This window comes from Propithecus coquereli, unplaced genomic scaffold (assembly GCF_000956105.1).
Source record: "Propithecus coquereli isolate 6110/MARCELLA unplaced genomic scaffold, Pcoq_1.0 Scaffold386, whole genome shotgun sequence".
NCBI lineage: Eukaryota > Metazoa > Chordata > Mammalia > Primates > Indriidae > Propithecus > Propithecus coquereli.
This window is the reverse complement of record NW_012149574.1, coordinates 2,343,699-2,360,523: the sequence shown is the minus strand read 5'-3', so window position 1 is coordinate 2,360,523 and position 16,825 is coordinate 2,343,699. Positions and strand designations below refer to the sequence as shown.

General features: G+C 35.0%; 1 protein-coding gene across 1 annotated transcript in view; it reads right to left on the bottom strand.

The window, feature by feature from the left end:
- SLC9C1 (solute carrier family 9, subfamily C (Na+-transporting carboxylic acid decarboxylase), member 1) overlaps nucleotides 1–16,825 on the bottom strand; it is an 88,395-nt gene that overhangs the window by 47,869 nt on the left and 23,701 nt on the right. The window contains exons 7-11 of the mRNA XM_012652224.1: nucleotides 16,663–16,806; nucleotides 15,332–15,506; nucleotides 7,072–7,153; nucleotides 5,627–5,793; nucleotides 3,652–3,777 (exon numbers count right to left, since the gene is read on the bottom strand). Of these exons, the coding sequence (XP_012507678.1) occupies nucleotides 3,652–3,777; nucleotides 5,627–5,793; nucleotides 7,072–7,153; nucleotides 15,332–15,506; nucleotides 16,663–16,806 (694 nt within the window). The remainder of the gene's footprint in view (nucleotides 1–3,651; nucleotides 3,778–5,626; nucleotides 5,794–7,071; nucleotides 7,154–15,331; nucleotides 15,507–16,662; nucleotides 16,807–16,825) is intronic.

The following is a 16,825-nucleotide window of genomic DNA, read 5'->3' as shown; positions in this document are numbered from 1 at the left end:
ACAAAAATGGAAAGACATCTCATGTTGATTGATCAGATGAATAAATTTTGTTAAAATTACCATACTCCCCAAGCATCCTACAAATTCAATGTAATCCCCATCAAAATACCAATGACATTTTTCATAGATGTAGAAAAAACAATCTTAAAATTTATATGGAACCACAAAAGACCTCGAGCAGCCAAAGCAATTTTGAGCACAAAGAACAAAGTTGGAAGCCTTATACTACTTGACTTCAAAATATGCTACAAAGCTGTAGTAATCAACACAGCATGGTACTGGTATAAAAACAGACACATGGACCAATGGAATAGGAGAGCCCAGAAATAAATCCACCTATTTACAGCCAACTGATTTTCAACAAAGTTGCCGGAAACATGCATTGGAGAAAGGACAGTCTCCTCAATACATGGCGTTGGGAAAACTGGAAACTAGATATCCATATGCAGAAGAATAAAAATAGACCCCTATCTCTCCTCATATACAAAAATCAACTCAAAATGGATATAGGATTTAAATATAAGACCCACAACTATGAAACAACTATAAGAAAACATAGGGAAAATACTTCAGATCATTGGTCTGGGAAAACATACTATGGGTAAGACCTCAAAAGCACAAGCAACAAAAGCAAAAATAGGCAAATGTGATTATATCAAATGACAATGCTTCTGCACAGTAAAGGAAGTGATCAGTAAAGAGACATTCTGAAGAATGAGAGAAAATATTTGCAAACTATTCATCTGATAAGGAATTAATATCCAGAATATACAAGGAACTCAAACTACTCAACTGCAAAAACAATAATTTGATCAAAAATGAGCAAAGGATCTGAAGAGGCATTTCTTAAAATAAGATATACAGATAGCCAACAAGTAAATGAAAAAATGATCAACATCACAAATCATCAGGTACATACAAATCAAAACCACAATAAGATATTCTCTCTTGACCCAGCTAGAATGGCTATTATCAAAAAGTTAAAATATATCAAATGCTGGCAAGGATGCAGAGAAAAGGGAACTCTTATACACTGTTGGTGCGAATGTAAATTAGCACAGCCATTATGGAAAAAAGTATGGAGGTTCCTCAAAAAGCTACGAATGGAACTACCACATGTTCCAGCAATCCCATGACTGGGTATATATCCAAAAGAAAGGAACTCAGAAAATTGAAGAGATATCTTCACTCCCATGTTTATTACAGCACGATTCACAATAGCCAAGATATGGAATCAACCTAAGTGTCCATTGATGGATGAATGGATAAAGAAAATGTGGCATATATACACAACAGAATACTATTGAGCCATACAAAAGAACAAAATCCTGTCATTTGCAGCAACATGTATGAGCCCAGAGGACATTATGTTAAGTGAAATAAATAAGACACAACAAGATAAATACTACATGTTCTCACTCCTATGTGGAAGTCAAAAAAATTGATTTAACAAAAGTAGAGAGTAGAATGGTGGTTATTAGAGGTTGGGAAGGGTAGGGGGCAGGAGGACCAGGCAGAGGTTGGCTAATAGATACAAAGTTACAGCTAGATAGGAGGAATAAATTCTAATATTCAGTCATACTATAGGGTGACTATAGGGTGACTATAGTAAACAATAATTTATTGTATTTTTTTAAATAGCTAGAAAGAAGATTTTTAATATTCTCAACACATAGAAATGATCAAGGTTTGAAATGATGAATATGCTTATTATCCTAATTTGGTCATTAGACATGTATACCTATATAAAAATATCACACTGTGCCCCATAAATATGTATAATTATTATATATCAATTAAAATAATGACAACAAAAATACCTTCTCAACCCTACAGTCACATTTCATATTGGAATAAAATACAAGTTAAAAAGTAAAATTTAATAATAATGTGCCAAAAGATATCAATAAACAAAATGACACAAAGCTTTGGGATTTTTTTTAAGGCTGAGAAAAGTGTGTGTGTGCACCTACAAGTATTAGTGGCCTTAGGGGTGTGGTGGGGAAAAGGGTTGTCGTGATGGCAGTGGGAGATCCTAGTGATTATGAGTCCAGCTAGAAAGGCTGTTAAAAAATTGTCCAGCAAGTACATTACTTAGATGGAGAAGCAAAACTGTTTGGAAAAGTTAAGTGAGCAATGAGACAGATCAAAGTGCATGCAAATATGCTGGTGGTTGATATTTCTACCATATGGTGTTTACAGTCTCTTTTGTTTTTATTTTCTATCTCATTGAAAATTTTTTGATTTGGGGACTTTTTGCAGAAAAAATAGAAATGTGATTTATGTTTCCTAAATTACATAGCAGATTGCATGTACTTTTGGTTATTCTATCACATTTTTGACAGTTATAGACAAATTTTGCAAACTCCCCATTTCTGATTTCGTAATCCAAGGGAGCAATTGTTGCAGTTTAAAAAAGCCACGTTTGGCTGTTCAGATTCACTGATGGTTTTCTCAAGACTCTCCCTACTCTAATGTTTCCAGATCCTCTTATACTTAGAAATCCTGGTCTAGATGTTTGACTATCCTGTTCCATTATTTCCTTTGACTGATATTTTTATTTTTTCCTCCCTGATGGCTTGGTATATTCAGACAGCTTGCCTTTGTCTTTGCTTCAGAAGCTGTTCATAGGTGGTTCCCAAGGGAAATCCTGATAGCTGGCCTTCGTTCATTTACCTCATAGAACCATGGCTCCTGGTGCATCAGATTTAGAAGAGATGGAAGAGCTAGCTGCGATATTTCCACCCCTGCCTGTATTAACTTAGTTGTGTGGGAGTAAATCTTTTCTCTGTAGGTAGCAATACCTCATTTGGTAGGACAAGTGGAAAATCTACTGGTGGAACACAGCACCATGAGGACATAAGCTTCATCCTTCGTGGCACTGCCTCAATTGCTTAAAGAAGTTGTTTAAGTCCTTAAAAAAGTTGTTTTTGAGACTCAACTTGTCTGCTCAAACTACCACCTGCTGAAGAGAGAACAATCATGCCCTCCAGACCTCGCATTTCTTGAGTTAGACTAAGTAGAATGCTTGGGATCCTGTATGGTTGGAATAGCTGAGAAATCAACAACAGCTCCATATGCAGTGAGGAAGGCCCAACATGAGCCTTTTGAGAAGATGAGTCATGGCAAATAGTTCAAAATCCTGACCTGGATAGAACATGAAAACTAGCCTATTAGTAATTTCCAACATAGTACTGTATGCAGCTGTGCTATAGAATTTCTCTACTTTTTACTCAAGATTTGAATGAAAGCATAATACTCTGTACATGCAGTTATTAGAGAATTTGGTAGTATCCTTCCATTAAAAACTGACTTGGACCCAGAAGTGTGCAATGTCACAGAATTAATTACCTAGCACATCTGAAGGTTAAGCCCAGATGTAACTCCTGACAGTGGGACCTGTAAAATTCCCAATTCTTCATTATAAAACACCTTTTACTTGAGCTAATTTGAGTGGATTTCTTTTTTTTCTTTCCTTTTTTTTTCCTTGCAGTCAAGCAGATTCCTAAGACAATGCCAAACTTCCCTTTGCCTTTGTAAACAATCTATTAAGTTATACAGGTTAGCATAAGCAAGACATCGTTAGCAAAGGAGAAGGATTTCAATATAATTTTAGGCTCAAAAATAATTTTAAAAAGTATAATACAGTACTATTTGTGCTGATAAGAGACGCCTGTTGGCAAGCTCCATTGCTTCAGTGTTAAGGGTCTCATTTATCTCTTTGTTACAGTCTGGACATGTCACCTTCTGATGCTCTGTTGTTTCTTCTTGGTTCAACTACGTAAAACACAAATAAAAGACAAAAAATAATACATAAATATTTACATCTTGTTTAGCATAAACCTCAAGCAATTCTTGTACCAGTTTGATTTGAAAAATAATAGAAAACCTGGTAGATACAGAAAAATGTTCAGATCCTCATTATTTGCGCAAATGTCCTCATCATTTGCCCAGTTATGTAGAAAGTAAAATAATTGCCAGTTTTTGGGGGAAGGGGTTATATCATATCTTTACTTTAAGCGGCATTATTAGCAGTTTAGAACGCTACCACATATAGGATCATACTTTAAACCAGCAGATCACAAAGCATGGTCCCCCAGCAGCAGCAGCACCACCACCAAGTGGAAATTATCAGAAATGCACATTCCCAGATCCCGCTCTAGACGTACTGAAATAGAATCAGTAGGAATGGGCAGCGACCTGTGTTCCTATAAACCCATTCAATTATTCTGCTGCAGCTAAAGCTTGACAACCACTGCTCTAAACTAACCACTTGAGGTAGAATAGAAAGTGAATATGCCTTAAGGAAATGGGAATATGGACAATTTACAGATGAGAAAAACGGAAGCTTAGAGAAAATAAATGATATGCGCAAGATCAGAAAGCTATTTATTAAGCAGCAAAGCTAGGATATAAACCAAGATTTTCTGAGTCCAGCGTCAGTGTTTTACCTGTTACACTATAATATGCCTCATATGTGCGTCATAAAAAGGAGAATGTGGTTGTTTGATCAACTGCCTCTGAAACTAATTAAGTACCAGAGCAGCGGCTCCAACACTGATTCTGCGGTAGAATCAGCTAGGTAGTGAATTAAAAATATGTGTTTCTGAGACCCTGCTCAGACCACCTGCATCAGAATCTCCAGGATAGGAGTTGGGAATTCAATCAATATTTTAAATAAACTTTCCAGCTGATTCTGATGCAAACAGGTCAATAAAAGGTCACAAATAGACATTTGGAGCTACTAGCGAAATTCTTGGATTTGACATGGTACTTGTCCCATCCAGAAATTCCAGCAGTATTCCTGCAAGCACAGGGCTTGACTCTTAGACCTTATCTGGAGCTTCAAGTGATGGTTAATGGATAAGAAATGGATTTTTCAGAATGCTATTTCATAGAGACTAATTGTCTCAACCTGCACTGCTAGAAGTTGGTCCCTCACATGGTGTGATGCAGAAAAACATCACAGTGAAAACTGACATGATGCAGGACATGGAAAAGCAGCAACAGCTTTGAGAAAATCCCAAGACAACTTTTACCATTTCCCCTTATGGAAACCATGACTGACTGGTGTGCCGAGTAATCTTAAATGAATAAGTCTGCCCACAGATATTCTAAAGCATATCTCAGGAACAGAAGGTGACATCTCACCCACAGCTAAACTTATGATACTGGTTTTGAATTCTGTTTTATATTAAAATACTATTAACCACAAATTAGAGTCTAGCAAGTGCTTAGCATATATCATAGCCTAAATAAATTCTGAATAAATGAATGAACAAAGGCACTTGTCCACCCCTAATCTGGTCAAAAACTAGCCATTTTCTAAGGTTCATTCTCTTCCTTTTGACCTCTTTTACAGGCAGCCCCAATACACTGCTCCCTCTTTTGAATTTACAACATATAACTCCAATATTCTCAAAGGGGTTGTGACTTCTGCTTTGCCCCACAGTGATCATAAAATTCCTTGAGATCTCCTCCTTACTATTATGGCAAATAAAGTTATCAATACAACTCTGTCAATCACAAATATTAAAAATTATGAATTAATATTTATGACATGATTTATACTCAATGGCAATCATATCTACTTTGAAGAAATAAACAAAAGGTATAACTTGCTTACTGTATATGGGTTTTGAAGAATAATTGCTTTCTCAACCATGTTCCAATCAGCATTAGCAAGATCTTTATCAAATTTCAGTGCAGAGGCTGAAGATTTGGTTAGTTCTTGAAAATGTTGAAATGTATAATGAACTGACTTATATTTGGTTGATGTGACATCACGAAGACCTTTGATACAAAGAATATATTTTATAAATAGGAAGACCACAATTTTGATATGGATTATAAAATTTCCTTTTGGTCTTAACTTATTGCCACTAAGTATTTTTTTTTTAAACTTTAAATAAAGATTTACTGTAAATTGTTTAGTAATAATAATAACAATATCATTTTTTTCTACTTTTATACTACTTCTCACAAAAGCTGAGATATAGAATAACAATAATAGTAATAGTCAATATTTGTTGAATATTTACTATATACTAGGAAAACATGTCCCAGAATTTTGCATGTATTAAGTCTTTTCGTTATACTGACTACCCTTTGAGATGAGTCCTTTTTCCCAGTTTGAGATAGGAGGAAACGGAGGTATGATGGACAGTTTTATGTGTCAACTTGACTGGGCCACAGGGTGCCCAGATATGCAGTTAAACATTATTCTGGGTGTGTCTGTCAGGGTGTTTCTAGATGAGAATAACATTTAAATTGGTAGACCGAGAAAAGCAGATTACCCTCCCCAAAGTCAGTGAGACTTATCCAGTCTGTTGGAGGCCTAAATAGAACAAAAGGCTGAGCAAGAGACAATTTGCTCTGTCTGCCTGATGGTCTTGAGATGGGAAATAGGTTTTCTGACTTCAGGCTTAGACTGGAACTTGCACCATGGGCTCTTTTTGTTCTCAGGTCTTGGAACTGCATATTTTGGGACTTAGCTTCCATAATCACACAAGCCACTTAAGCACATATGAGGAATTATCTGCACTATTCTCTAAAGTTCTAATTCCTTAAACCATCTTTCTTTTCTTGAACATACCTAGTTTCCAACTTCCTGAAGAATTTAGCACCTGTTGCATTCTTTATTTTATTTCATATGTGGTTTTACTTTGACATGTATATGACTTTTTGACATTACTTTATTTTCTGTGTTTACCATCTGCTTCTCCTCACTCCATTGTAAGATCCATCAACTCAGAAATCTCATCTGTCTTCATAATGCACCACTATGAGTTAGAATAGTGCCTGGCATATAGGTGCCTCCCAATAAAAATTCTCTAAATAATTTTATAAACTTATAGCATGATTTTAGTTATATTGCAATAATGTAAATAAATAATCTTTTTACATAAACAAGGTTGTTGGCCTAAGCCCTGAATATGTCTTTACATGGAGATTCAATTTCCTCTTCAATTATGCACCAGTGAATTGTATTTATATGGATTCTTTTTTTCATTATTAGCATATTTAGAATATTTTTCTCTTCACTTAAAAGGGTAAATTAGTAAGGCTTACCTAGTTCAGTAACTGCCCTTGGCAAAATAAATCTATTGACAATCACGGAAATTAAGCATACACTCAATCCATGAAATAATATCTAGAATTGAACAAAAAATACAAATCATTCATGACAATTTCATATAATATTCTATATTCACCAATATAAATTAAACTAGGTTGTACTATGTTTATAGATGCTCAAGACAGGGGAAGAATTTGGATGTCAATCTAAGGCATGGTGAAAGTATTCTAGGAATTCTCTTATATTCCTGCATGTACTCCATCCATGTTTTGGAACCAAACTAAAATCAGGACATATAGTTTGACAAATAAACAAATACCTATAGAGATATTGGAAAAGAACATGTGTCCTTAAATTCCACTGTTGCTCTTCTTGGGCCCTGAGAATATATCTATACTTTTTTCATCAATTCTTATCTACTATACACACCTGCCTATGTATAGCCACACAGTGCTCTGTTCAAGCTACCAGCACATCTATGTCAAATAATTCTCCACACCTGGGAAAAGAGAACAATTAGAGGCCTTGATATGTTTTCTTCACCTCAAACTTGGCCTCTTTGGCACCTTTTCATTGTCAGGAGGGAGGAGCAATTAATATCTTTGGAGCCACTTGATTTCTTCATTCACTCATATCCCAAGTCAGTCTCCATAAACGAGTGGACTAACACTTCCCAATCTGAGATTTCACACTTCTGGTGAGTTATGGAATTCTAACTTTCAGAACTTTTCTTAAATCCCTTGCCAGTCTGCTGTTCTACGGCCACAAATGGAAATTATGACAGAGCATGAAACCACACTAGAGGCTCTCAGAGTTTCACATTAGATTCACTTGAGGCTGGGCGTGGTCGCTCACACCTGTAATCCTAGCACTCTGGAAGGCCAAGGCGGGAGAAACATTTGAGGTCAGAAGTTCAAGAACACCCTGAGCAAGAGTGAGACCCCGTCTCTACAAAAAATAGAAAAATTAGCCAGTGTGGTGGCATGTGCCTGTAGTCCCAACTACTCGGGAGGCTGAGGCAAGAGGATCCCTTGAGCCCAGGTGTCAGAGGTTGCAGTGAGCCATAATGACACCACTGCACTCTAGCCAGGGTGATAGAGCAAGACTCTGTCTCAGGAAATAAAAAAAAAAGAACCATTTGGGAAACTTTAACATATTGGTGCCCAGTATGCCTACACTGAATATTATGATTTAATTCTTTAAGGGTACAGCTCAAACATTGGTAATTAGGAAATGTGAGGTATAATCTACATACATTGAAATACTCATGTACCATTTGAAGAGTTTTGATTGTGCCTATACCCATATTATCCTCAACTGTATCAAGGTGCAGAATAGTCTCATATCTTCCAAAATTTCTCTAGTGCCTCTTCCCAATCAATCCCCTACTCTATGAGGGGCAACTACTATTCTAATTTCTCTGTCTACACATAAGAATTGCTAGTTCTAAAACTTTTGTGTAAATTAAATTGCATATTATGTGTCTCTTTGTGGTTTTAATTTGCATTTCCCTAGAGTAATGATGTTAAGCATTTTTTAACATGCTTATTAGTATATATTTTTCTTTTTGAAGTGTCTGTTCAACTCTTTTTTATATTATAAAGACTGGATTGTTTTTCTTTTATTATAAAATTGTATACATTTTAAAAAACATATCCTAAGAAGAAGTTCATTGTCAGATATATGTATTGTGAACATTTTCACCCAGTCTGTGGTTTACCTATTCCTTTCGGTAAAACTACCTTTTGATAAGCAAAAGTTTTTAATGTTGATGAAGTGACTATTATTTTTTTGTCCTAAGAAACCTCTGTTTATCCCCAGGTCAAAAAAAGTATTCTCTTATATTTTCGTCCAGAAACTTTAAGTTTATGATCCATCTCAAGCCAGTTTTCAGCATGATGTGAGGTAAAAATAGAAGTTTTATTTTCTTTTTCTCTAAATGAATATCCAGTTGTTCAGCATCATTTGTCAAAAAAAATTACCTTTTCTTCCATTGAACTGCTTTAGCATCTTTGTCAAAAATCAATCCACCATAAAAATGTGAGCCTTTTTAAAACTCTTTATTATATTCTGTTGATCTATTTTTTTATCATTAATCCAGTATGCTACAAACTTAATTACTGTATCTTTATAGTAAGTCCTGATATCAGAGAGCATAAATCCTACAACTTTATTCTTCTTTTTCAAAATTGTTATGGCTATTCTAGGTCTTTTGTGTTTCTATATAAACTTTAGATTTGTCTTATCTATTTCTAAAACAAATCTGGTGGGAGTGGGATTGTGTTGAATGTAGTGATGTCCTAATGATCTTGAGTCTGCCAATCCATGACTGGAATGTATTTCCATTTATTAAGGTCTTGTAAATTTTCTCTCAACAATGTCTTGTGGTTTTCAATGCATAAGTCTTGCACAGTTTGGAAAAGAGCCTCTAAGTTGGCTCCCAAAGTTATCTATCTCTTGATATTCAGTTGCCTTAAGTGTGGACTGGATTTATTGACTCACGTCTAATGACCAGAATATGCAGAAGCAATGGAAAGTCATTTCTTAAATTAGGTTATAAAACGACTGTGGCCTCTGTCTTGGGGGCTTGTTCTCTTCCAGGTCTATTGCTTACTCATTCTGAAAGAAGCCAGCTACCATATTGTGAGCTGACCTATGGAGAGATCCAAGTGACAAGGAATAGCTTCTGGCCAAAAGCCAACAGAAACTGATACCCTTAGTCCAAATGACTGTAAAGTACTACATTTTGTCAACAACCACGTAAGTGAGTTCAGAAGCACATTCTTCAGCCCCAGTTGAGCCTTTTGATATCTGTACCTCCAATTTATGCTTAAATTAAAGTTTATAAGACAAATTAAGTCAGAAGCACCAAGCTAATCTTCACCCAGATTCCTGACCCACTGAAATAGAGATAATAAATGTTTATTTCAAGAAACTAAATTTTAGGACAATTTGTTACATATCTATAGATAACTAATACATACATATTTCACTATTTTTATTCCAATGCCATGTTTTTGATGCTATTGTTATTTATAATTTCATTTTTCTGACTGTTTCTTGTTAGTATGTAGAAATACAATTTAGGTTTATATACTAAACATGAATCTCATGATCTTGCTAAATCCACTTATTAGTTCTAGTTGTTATTTTATACATACCAAATAACTGTGTGCCTTTTTTCTCCCTATTGCCCTGGTAGGGCGTTGAGTACAATGTTCCATACAAGTGTAGAAAGGAGACATATTTGCCCTTTTCCCAAACTTAGGGGGAAAGCATTCAGTATTTTACCATTAAGTATCATTTAAGCTTTAGGGTTTTTTTTCTTTTTTAATAAATACTCTCTGTCAGATTAAAGTAGTTTCATTTAAACTTTATTTCACAGAAAGTTTTTCTTTTTTTTGATTAATGAGTGTATGTTAAATTTTGTCAAATACTTTGTCTGCATCTGTTAATCATATGGGTTTTCTTCTTTATTGTGGTAATGTAGAAAACTATAATTTTATAGTTTTACACTTTATATTTAATTCCATGATCCATTTGTATTAATTTTTGTTTAAGATATGATACTTAGGTCAAAATTCATTTTTTTCTGCCTATGAATATCCAATTCTTCAGCACCATTTTCTGATAAGACTATCCATTCTATAATACATTGAATTGCTTTTGAATCTTTGTCAAAAATCAGTTGGGAATATTTGTGTGGATCTATTTGAAAGCTGTCTATTCTGTTCCCTTGATCTGTGTGTCTCTCCCTCTGCTAATACCACAGTCTCCACTACTGTAACTGTAATAAGTCTTTTTTTTTTTTTTTTTGAGACAGAGTCTCACTCTGTTGCCTGGGCTAGAGTGCCATGGCATCAGCCTAGCTCACAGCAACCTCAAATTCCTGGGATCAAGCGATCTTTCTGCCTCAGCCTCCCGAGTAGCTGGGATTACAGACACGCACCACCATGCCTGGCTAATTTTATATATATATATTTTTAGTTGTCCAGCTAATTTCTTTCTTTCTACATTTTTAGTAGAGATAGGGTCTCACTCTTGCTCAGGCTGGTCTTGAACTCCTGAGCTCAAATGATCCACCCACCTCGGCCTCCCAGAGTGCTAGGATTACAGGTGTGAGCCACCACGCCCAGCCTGTAATAAGTCTTGAAATCAGGTATATTGATTCCTTCCACTTTATTCTTCTTTTCCAAAATCTTTTTTGCTATTTTAGTTTCTTTGCCTTTCCATATAAATTTCAGATAAACTTGTCTATATTTACCAAAACACTTGCTGGGATTTAATAGGAATTGCATTAAACTTTACATCACTTTGGAATGTTAAGTCTTCCAATCCATGAACACTGTGTATCTCTACATTAACTATATTTAGGTAATCTTTTGGTTTTTTGTAAGTGTTTTATAGTTTTAAGCCTACAAATCTTATACATATTTTATTAGATTTATACCTAAGTATATTATTTTCTTGAGTAATTATACAAAATATTATACCTTTTATTTTGGTTTTCATGCATTAATTGCTAGTATATAAAAATATGGTTTATTTTTTAAATATTTATCTTGTATCCTGGGATCTTGCTGAACTCACTTAATAGTTTTAGGAGGTTTTTGTTTTTGCTTTTCTTTTTGAAAGATCTTTGGGATTTTCTATGTAGATAATTATGCCATTTGTAAATAAGGATAGTTTTATTATTTTTCCCTTTCACTATGCATTCTTCCTTTTCTTGCCTTATCGAGCTGGCTAGACTTTCCATCATGATGTCCAATAAGAGTGCAGAAATTAGACATTCTTGCATTATTCCCGATCTAGGGGGCAAGCAGTCTTTCACTATTAATTATGATGTTATCTGTAGATTTTTTGTAGATGTTCTTTATCAACATTAGGACATTTTCTTCTATTCCTATGTTTTGAGAGCTTTTGTCAGAGATGAGTAATAAATTTTGTCAAATGCTTTTTCTGTATCAATTCAGATAATACCGCAAGTATCAGATCCTGTTGCTGATGGTGTTGTTCAGTTCTTCCATACCTTCGCTGATTTTCTGTCTAGTTCTATAATTTGTTAAATAAGTTCTAGGGAGGAGTGTTAAAGTCTCCAATTACAAGTTTTCTATTTATTCCTTTAGTTTTATCAGTTTTGCTTCACATATTTTCTCACTCTTATTTAGAATTGATTTTTTTCTTCTGCACTCTCTATTCTCATTAAGCTCATAAAATTTTTCATTTCAGATATTATATTTCTCAATTCTAGAATTTTTCTTTGGTTGCTTTTTATAGTTTCAATTTCTTCATTGAAATATCCCATGTCTTTACTTTTATGTCCATTATTTTCTTTAAATTATTAAATATATTTTTAATAGTTATGCTAGTTTTAACATCTGTGTCATCTCTGGGTTTGTTTCAGTTGAATAATTTTTTCTCTTAAAAATAGGTCACGTTTTTCTGCTTCTTCCCATGCATAGTAATATTTGCCTTTAGGCTGTATATGATGAATGCTGCATTGTTGACAGTCTTGATCATGTTGTCTTCCTGTAAAGAATTTTGAGTTTTGTGCCAGGCAGCTAATTTACTAGCAGATCACATTATCCCACCAAGGTATGGTTTTAGTCTTTCTTAGAATGGGTCTAGAGTAAACCTCATCCTAGGGCCTAATTCTTATTTCTAAGGCGTGGTCTTTCTGTGATCACAACTTAACCGATGTGTTGTTCAGTGAGGTTTATGTACTGTGGCTAATCAGAACACCAGTATCTGCCAGCACTTTGCAGCCTTCAGTATGTGTATTCTGCTCAAAGCTCCCTAGTAGCTCTTTCTGCTGATCCTCCTCCAAAATCTCTGCCTTTGCAGATTAGCAATGGACTAATGATTCACAGGGATCCTCATGTAGATTTCTGGTGCTCTTCTCCTACACAATTCTTCTCTCCATGGTACCTTGCCTCCCAAAATTTTAGCTACTTCAATAGCCCTAAACTCTGATCTCATTTTTTCCACTCAGTGCGATTACTGCACTCTGGCATTCACTTCTCTGTGCCATGGTTTGGAAGAAAGACCAGAGTGAATGTGAACTCACCTCATATGTCTCCTTTCTCTAAAGAATCTAAACATGAAGTGTCCAATACCCCAAACCAGTCGCTTCATATATTTTAACCATTTTTGTGGTTGTTTTCTATGGAAAGTAAGACTGATATCCATTATTCATCATGGCAAGGCATGGCAAGGGCCCGAATTCCACAGACATTGGTGTTTTACTAAAAGTTCCTGAAGCAATCTAAAGTGCATTGTAGGTTAAGCACTACTAAATTAGTTTAACAGTTTAAAAGTAGTAAGATATACTAAGATAGTAGACAGATATTAATAGTACAATATAGCAAGCTGATTTAATCATCACTACAATTCTGTGAGGTAAAAACCAATAGTGCCCGGTTATACAGATGGGAAATTGGGACGCTGCAGTTTACCCAATATCACATAATTTGTGAGTAGTAAGAGACAGAATTAAAAAGGCAATATGTCTTTGAGGTTAGTATTTGTAACCCTTCACTATGATGCCTCTCTGTAGGTATTAATAAATTAGCTGTAGGGTTCAGCCAGGTTAAGTTAAGAAAGGAGTGCTACTTTCTTCTCAAGTAGTTACTACTAGTGAGGACATTTCACTAAGTAACCTTGTTTACTAAGTTTTTTTTTTTTAAAGCAGGACTGCATAACATGTCATCATCATCATCATCATTATCAACATAGCTTGTATTTTTTTTTCTTGAGACAGAAAAAACTCTGTCTCCTGGGCTAGAGTGCAGTGGTGTCATCATAGCTCACTACAGCCTCAAACTCCCAGGCTAAGTTCAACCGATCCTCTTGCCTCAGCCTCCCAAGGAACTGGGACTACATGCATGTGCCACCATGCCCAGCTGATTTTTCTATTTTTTGTGGAGACAGGATGTTGCCATGTTGTTGGTCTCAAACTTCTGGCCTCAAGTGATCCTCCTGCCTCAGCCTCCCAAAGTGCTCCATGAAAGCCACTACGCCCAGCCAAGCTTGTATTTATTATATATTTACTATATGCTAAACAATGTGCTAAGCACTTCATGTACATTTTTTATTTCTCACAATAATCCTTTGTGAAAGTTGAGTGCTAGAGCTGGTTCTTACTAGCTCATGAGAGCTAATGATTAAAGTTTTAGGAAGTGTATGAGCTGATTGCTGTTCTTATCATTGGTGGAAATGATTTCATAACAGAAATTGGCAAAAATTACAAGTTAGGATTCTCTCCTCTCTTCAACACACAAGTTACTTTGTACACATTTACCAGTAAACCATTGCTACTATTATTAAGTCTGTTTGGAATGAGGAAACTAATACATGGAGTGAGGTGGAAATTAAAAACTTGATGATGGTTACACAGCAAAAGCAGCTAAATGAAAAATTTCAGTAACTCAGATACGTGTGCAAGGTTAACCATCCCACTGATCAGGATATATGGTGATGACAATGATCTTACATGTTAAAATAGATTAAAAAGCAGAGGAAGAAAGTCACGCAATATTAGAAAATGTTGGTTTTAAAAGCAGTTTGAAGATTTAGTTTTTAATGTTTGAACTGAGTGTTATTTAATTAGACACATAATAATTAACCCGCCACTCTTCCTTTTACACTTGGAATTTATGTAACACACACACACGATGAAAGTGCCAGATGCTTGCTGCTTGCTCTGGCATACCTGCATAGGAAATTTCTCACAGAGCTTCTTTTTATTATCTTGCCTAGAGAAGTGGTAGAGGGAGAGTTGGGCCCAATACGTTGTTAGGCAGAGTCTGGGGGTACTGTTTAGAGTACTTTACCTGAAAATTAAAATGTTTGGCTCCTAGCATGACTACATGTGGCCTCATAAATTTGTAGAAGGCAATAGAGCCAACCATAAGTGGATTTCTGCTTCTCTTGATTGGGTATCAGGAGTAAATAAAATTTAAAACATTCTTGAATGCATACTTCGTATTAGGTACGATTTTAAATAATCTATAAGTTTTAATTCCTTTAATCATAATAAACCTATTTTTAGGAATGTGAAAGAATTTAGGAATCTAAACCGGATCAGGGAGAAGGAAAGTTGTCGGTTGTTCCTCCCCTCCCCAAAGTTGCCATCATAGCTAAATCACTCCTACAGCCCAAGTGGGGTTGAGCTACCTCACTACAAAAACATATTTTAAGTACAATGCAACAGTTTTGTAAAACATCAAAATAAGAAAATACAGCTTTCTTTACCTGAGATTTTTCCCTCTCAGATCCAAGAGCAGGGTCAGAGTAGGCAAGCAGAAGGGCCATGTTTATGTTAGGAGTCCCTTTCACTTCACTCCAGACCATTATGAATGCCCAGCGCCAGTTGAACCCATGGCCAACTTGAGACAAAATAGGGCTCATTAATAGAAAGACCAGAAGTCTAAAAGACAACATAATATTTAGAAAGTTATTTTAGTTACAGAAATTTCTTTCCATTTCTTTCTACTCTATCCCAATCTATTTTCTGTGGGATTGCTGACACTCAAGCAGATGAGAAATGTTTCACACCCTGTGGGCGTGGCACCACGGGAGGGTAGAAGGTATTCCGCGGAGAGACTTGCCAAGAAAACAGCATTATTCTCTTTGGTACTTTCGACTAGGTGAGTAATAGGGTAATTCCACATCACCCTTGAGTGGTGCTTCTTTAGGTGAAAAAAAAAAATGAGTTAGGGATGTTTTGTAGATAAATTCTGGATCCCAAAAAGAAATAAAAATAAACTTAATGAATAAGAATTAAGAAGAAAATGTCCTCCCTTTCATTTTCTTCATAGATCTAAATCTTGTTGAATCTGTCCAATATTGATCAAGCTTTTTTTTCTATTTCTTTTTTCAGTCATATTCATTCCTCCATTTTACACTAATTTTATCTGATAATTTGGGACTGATTTCCATCTACTTGGCAAGGGCTGACTTGATGTCAACCATCCAACTAGATGGAAGTAGAGTATTAGACATTTCAGTGATGGAGATTAAAGAACTGTGAGATCTAGTTGCAGTGGTTTTTCCTACTCCATGTCATCTTCTTTTCAGCTACATGGACAGATGCTTTTCTGCCTGCTTAACAGTGGAGAAACTACAAAAATTACTTAAGCAAAAAATACATTTACAAGGAGGGCTTCCTTATGATTTTTTAAAAAGCTATTTCCAATCATAATTTTTAATTTGTAGAAAACTGTTATGTAATATTAACAAAAACACAAGGTAAGATTTTTATTTATGATTAGTGCTTAACTTCATGAAAGTTCATAGAAAAACGAAACACTAGACAAAATATGCCAAATGTTAATAGTAGTTGCCTGATATTAAGATTATGAAAGATTTTTTTCCTTCTAAGTTTCAAAAATTTTACACAGTGTTTGCATTGCTTTGAAATTTAATTTAAAATTGAAAAATGCTAAATATTAATTTTCTGATGATTCCTTGGAAAGTTTGAGTCAATTGTTCAATCTAAGGTATGAAACATTTTTCATTATTTAAAAGATGATCTTCAGACATTTAATTTTCCATAAATAGAAAAATTTAAATGATATTCTTACCTGAAAACAATCAGTGTAAAGTAGATACTTATTGAATAATATATATCAGAAAATGTTACGTAGAAATATACATGAGCAGGAATGAAAAGTCCAACGAAAGTAAACACCATAAGAAAAGCAACAAATGATAGACAATTCCAGAATCTGTATTTTTCAGGAAAAA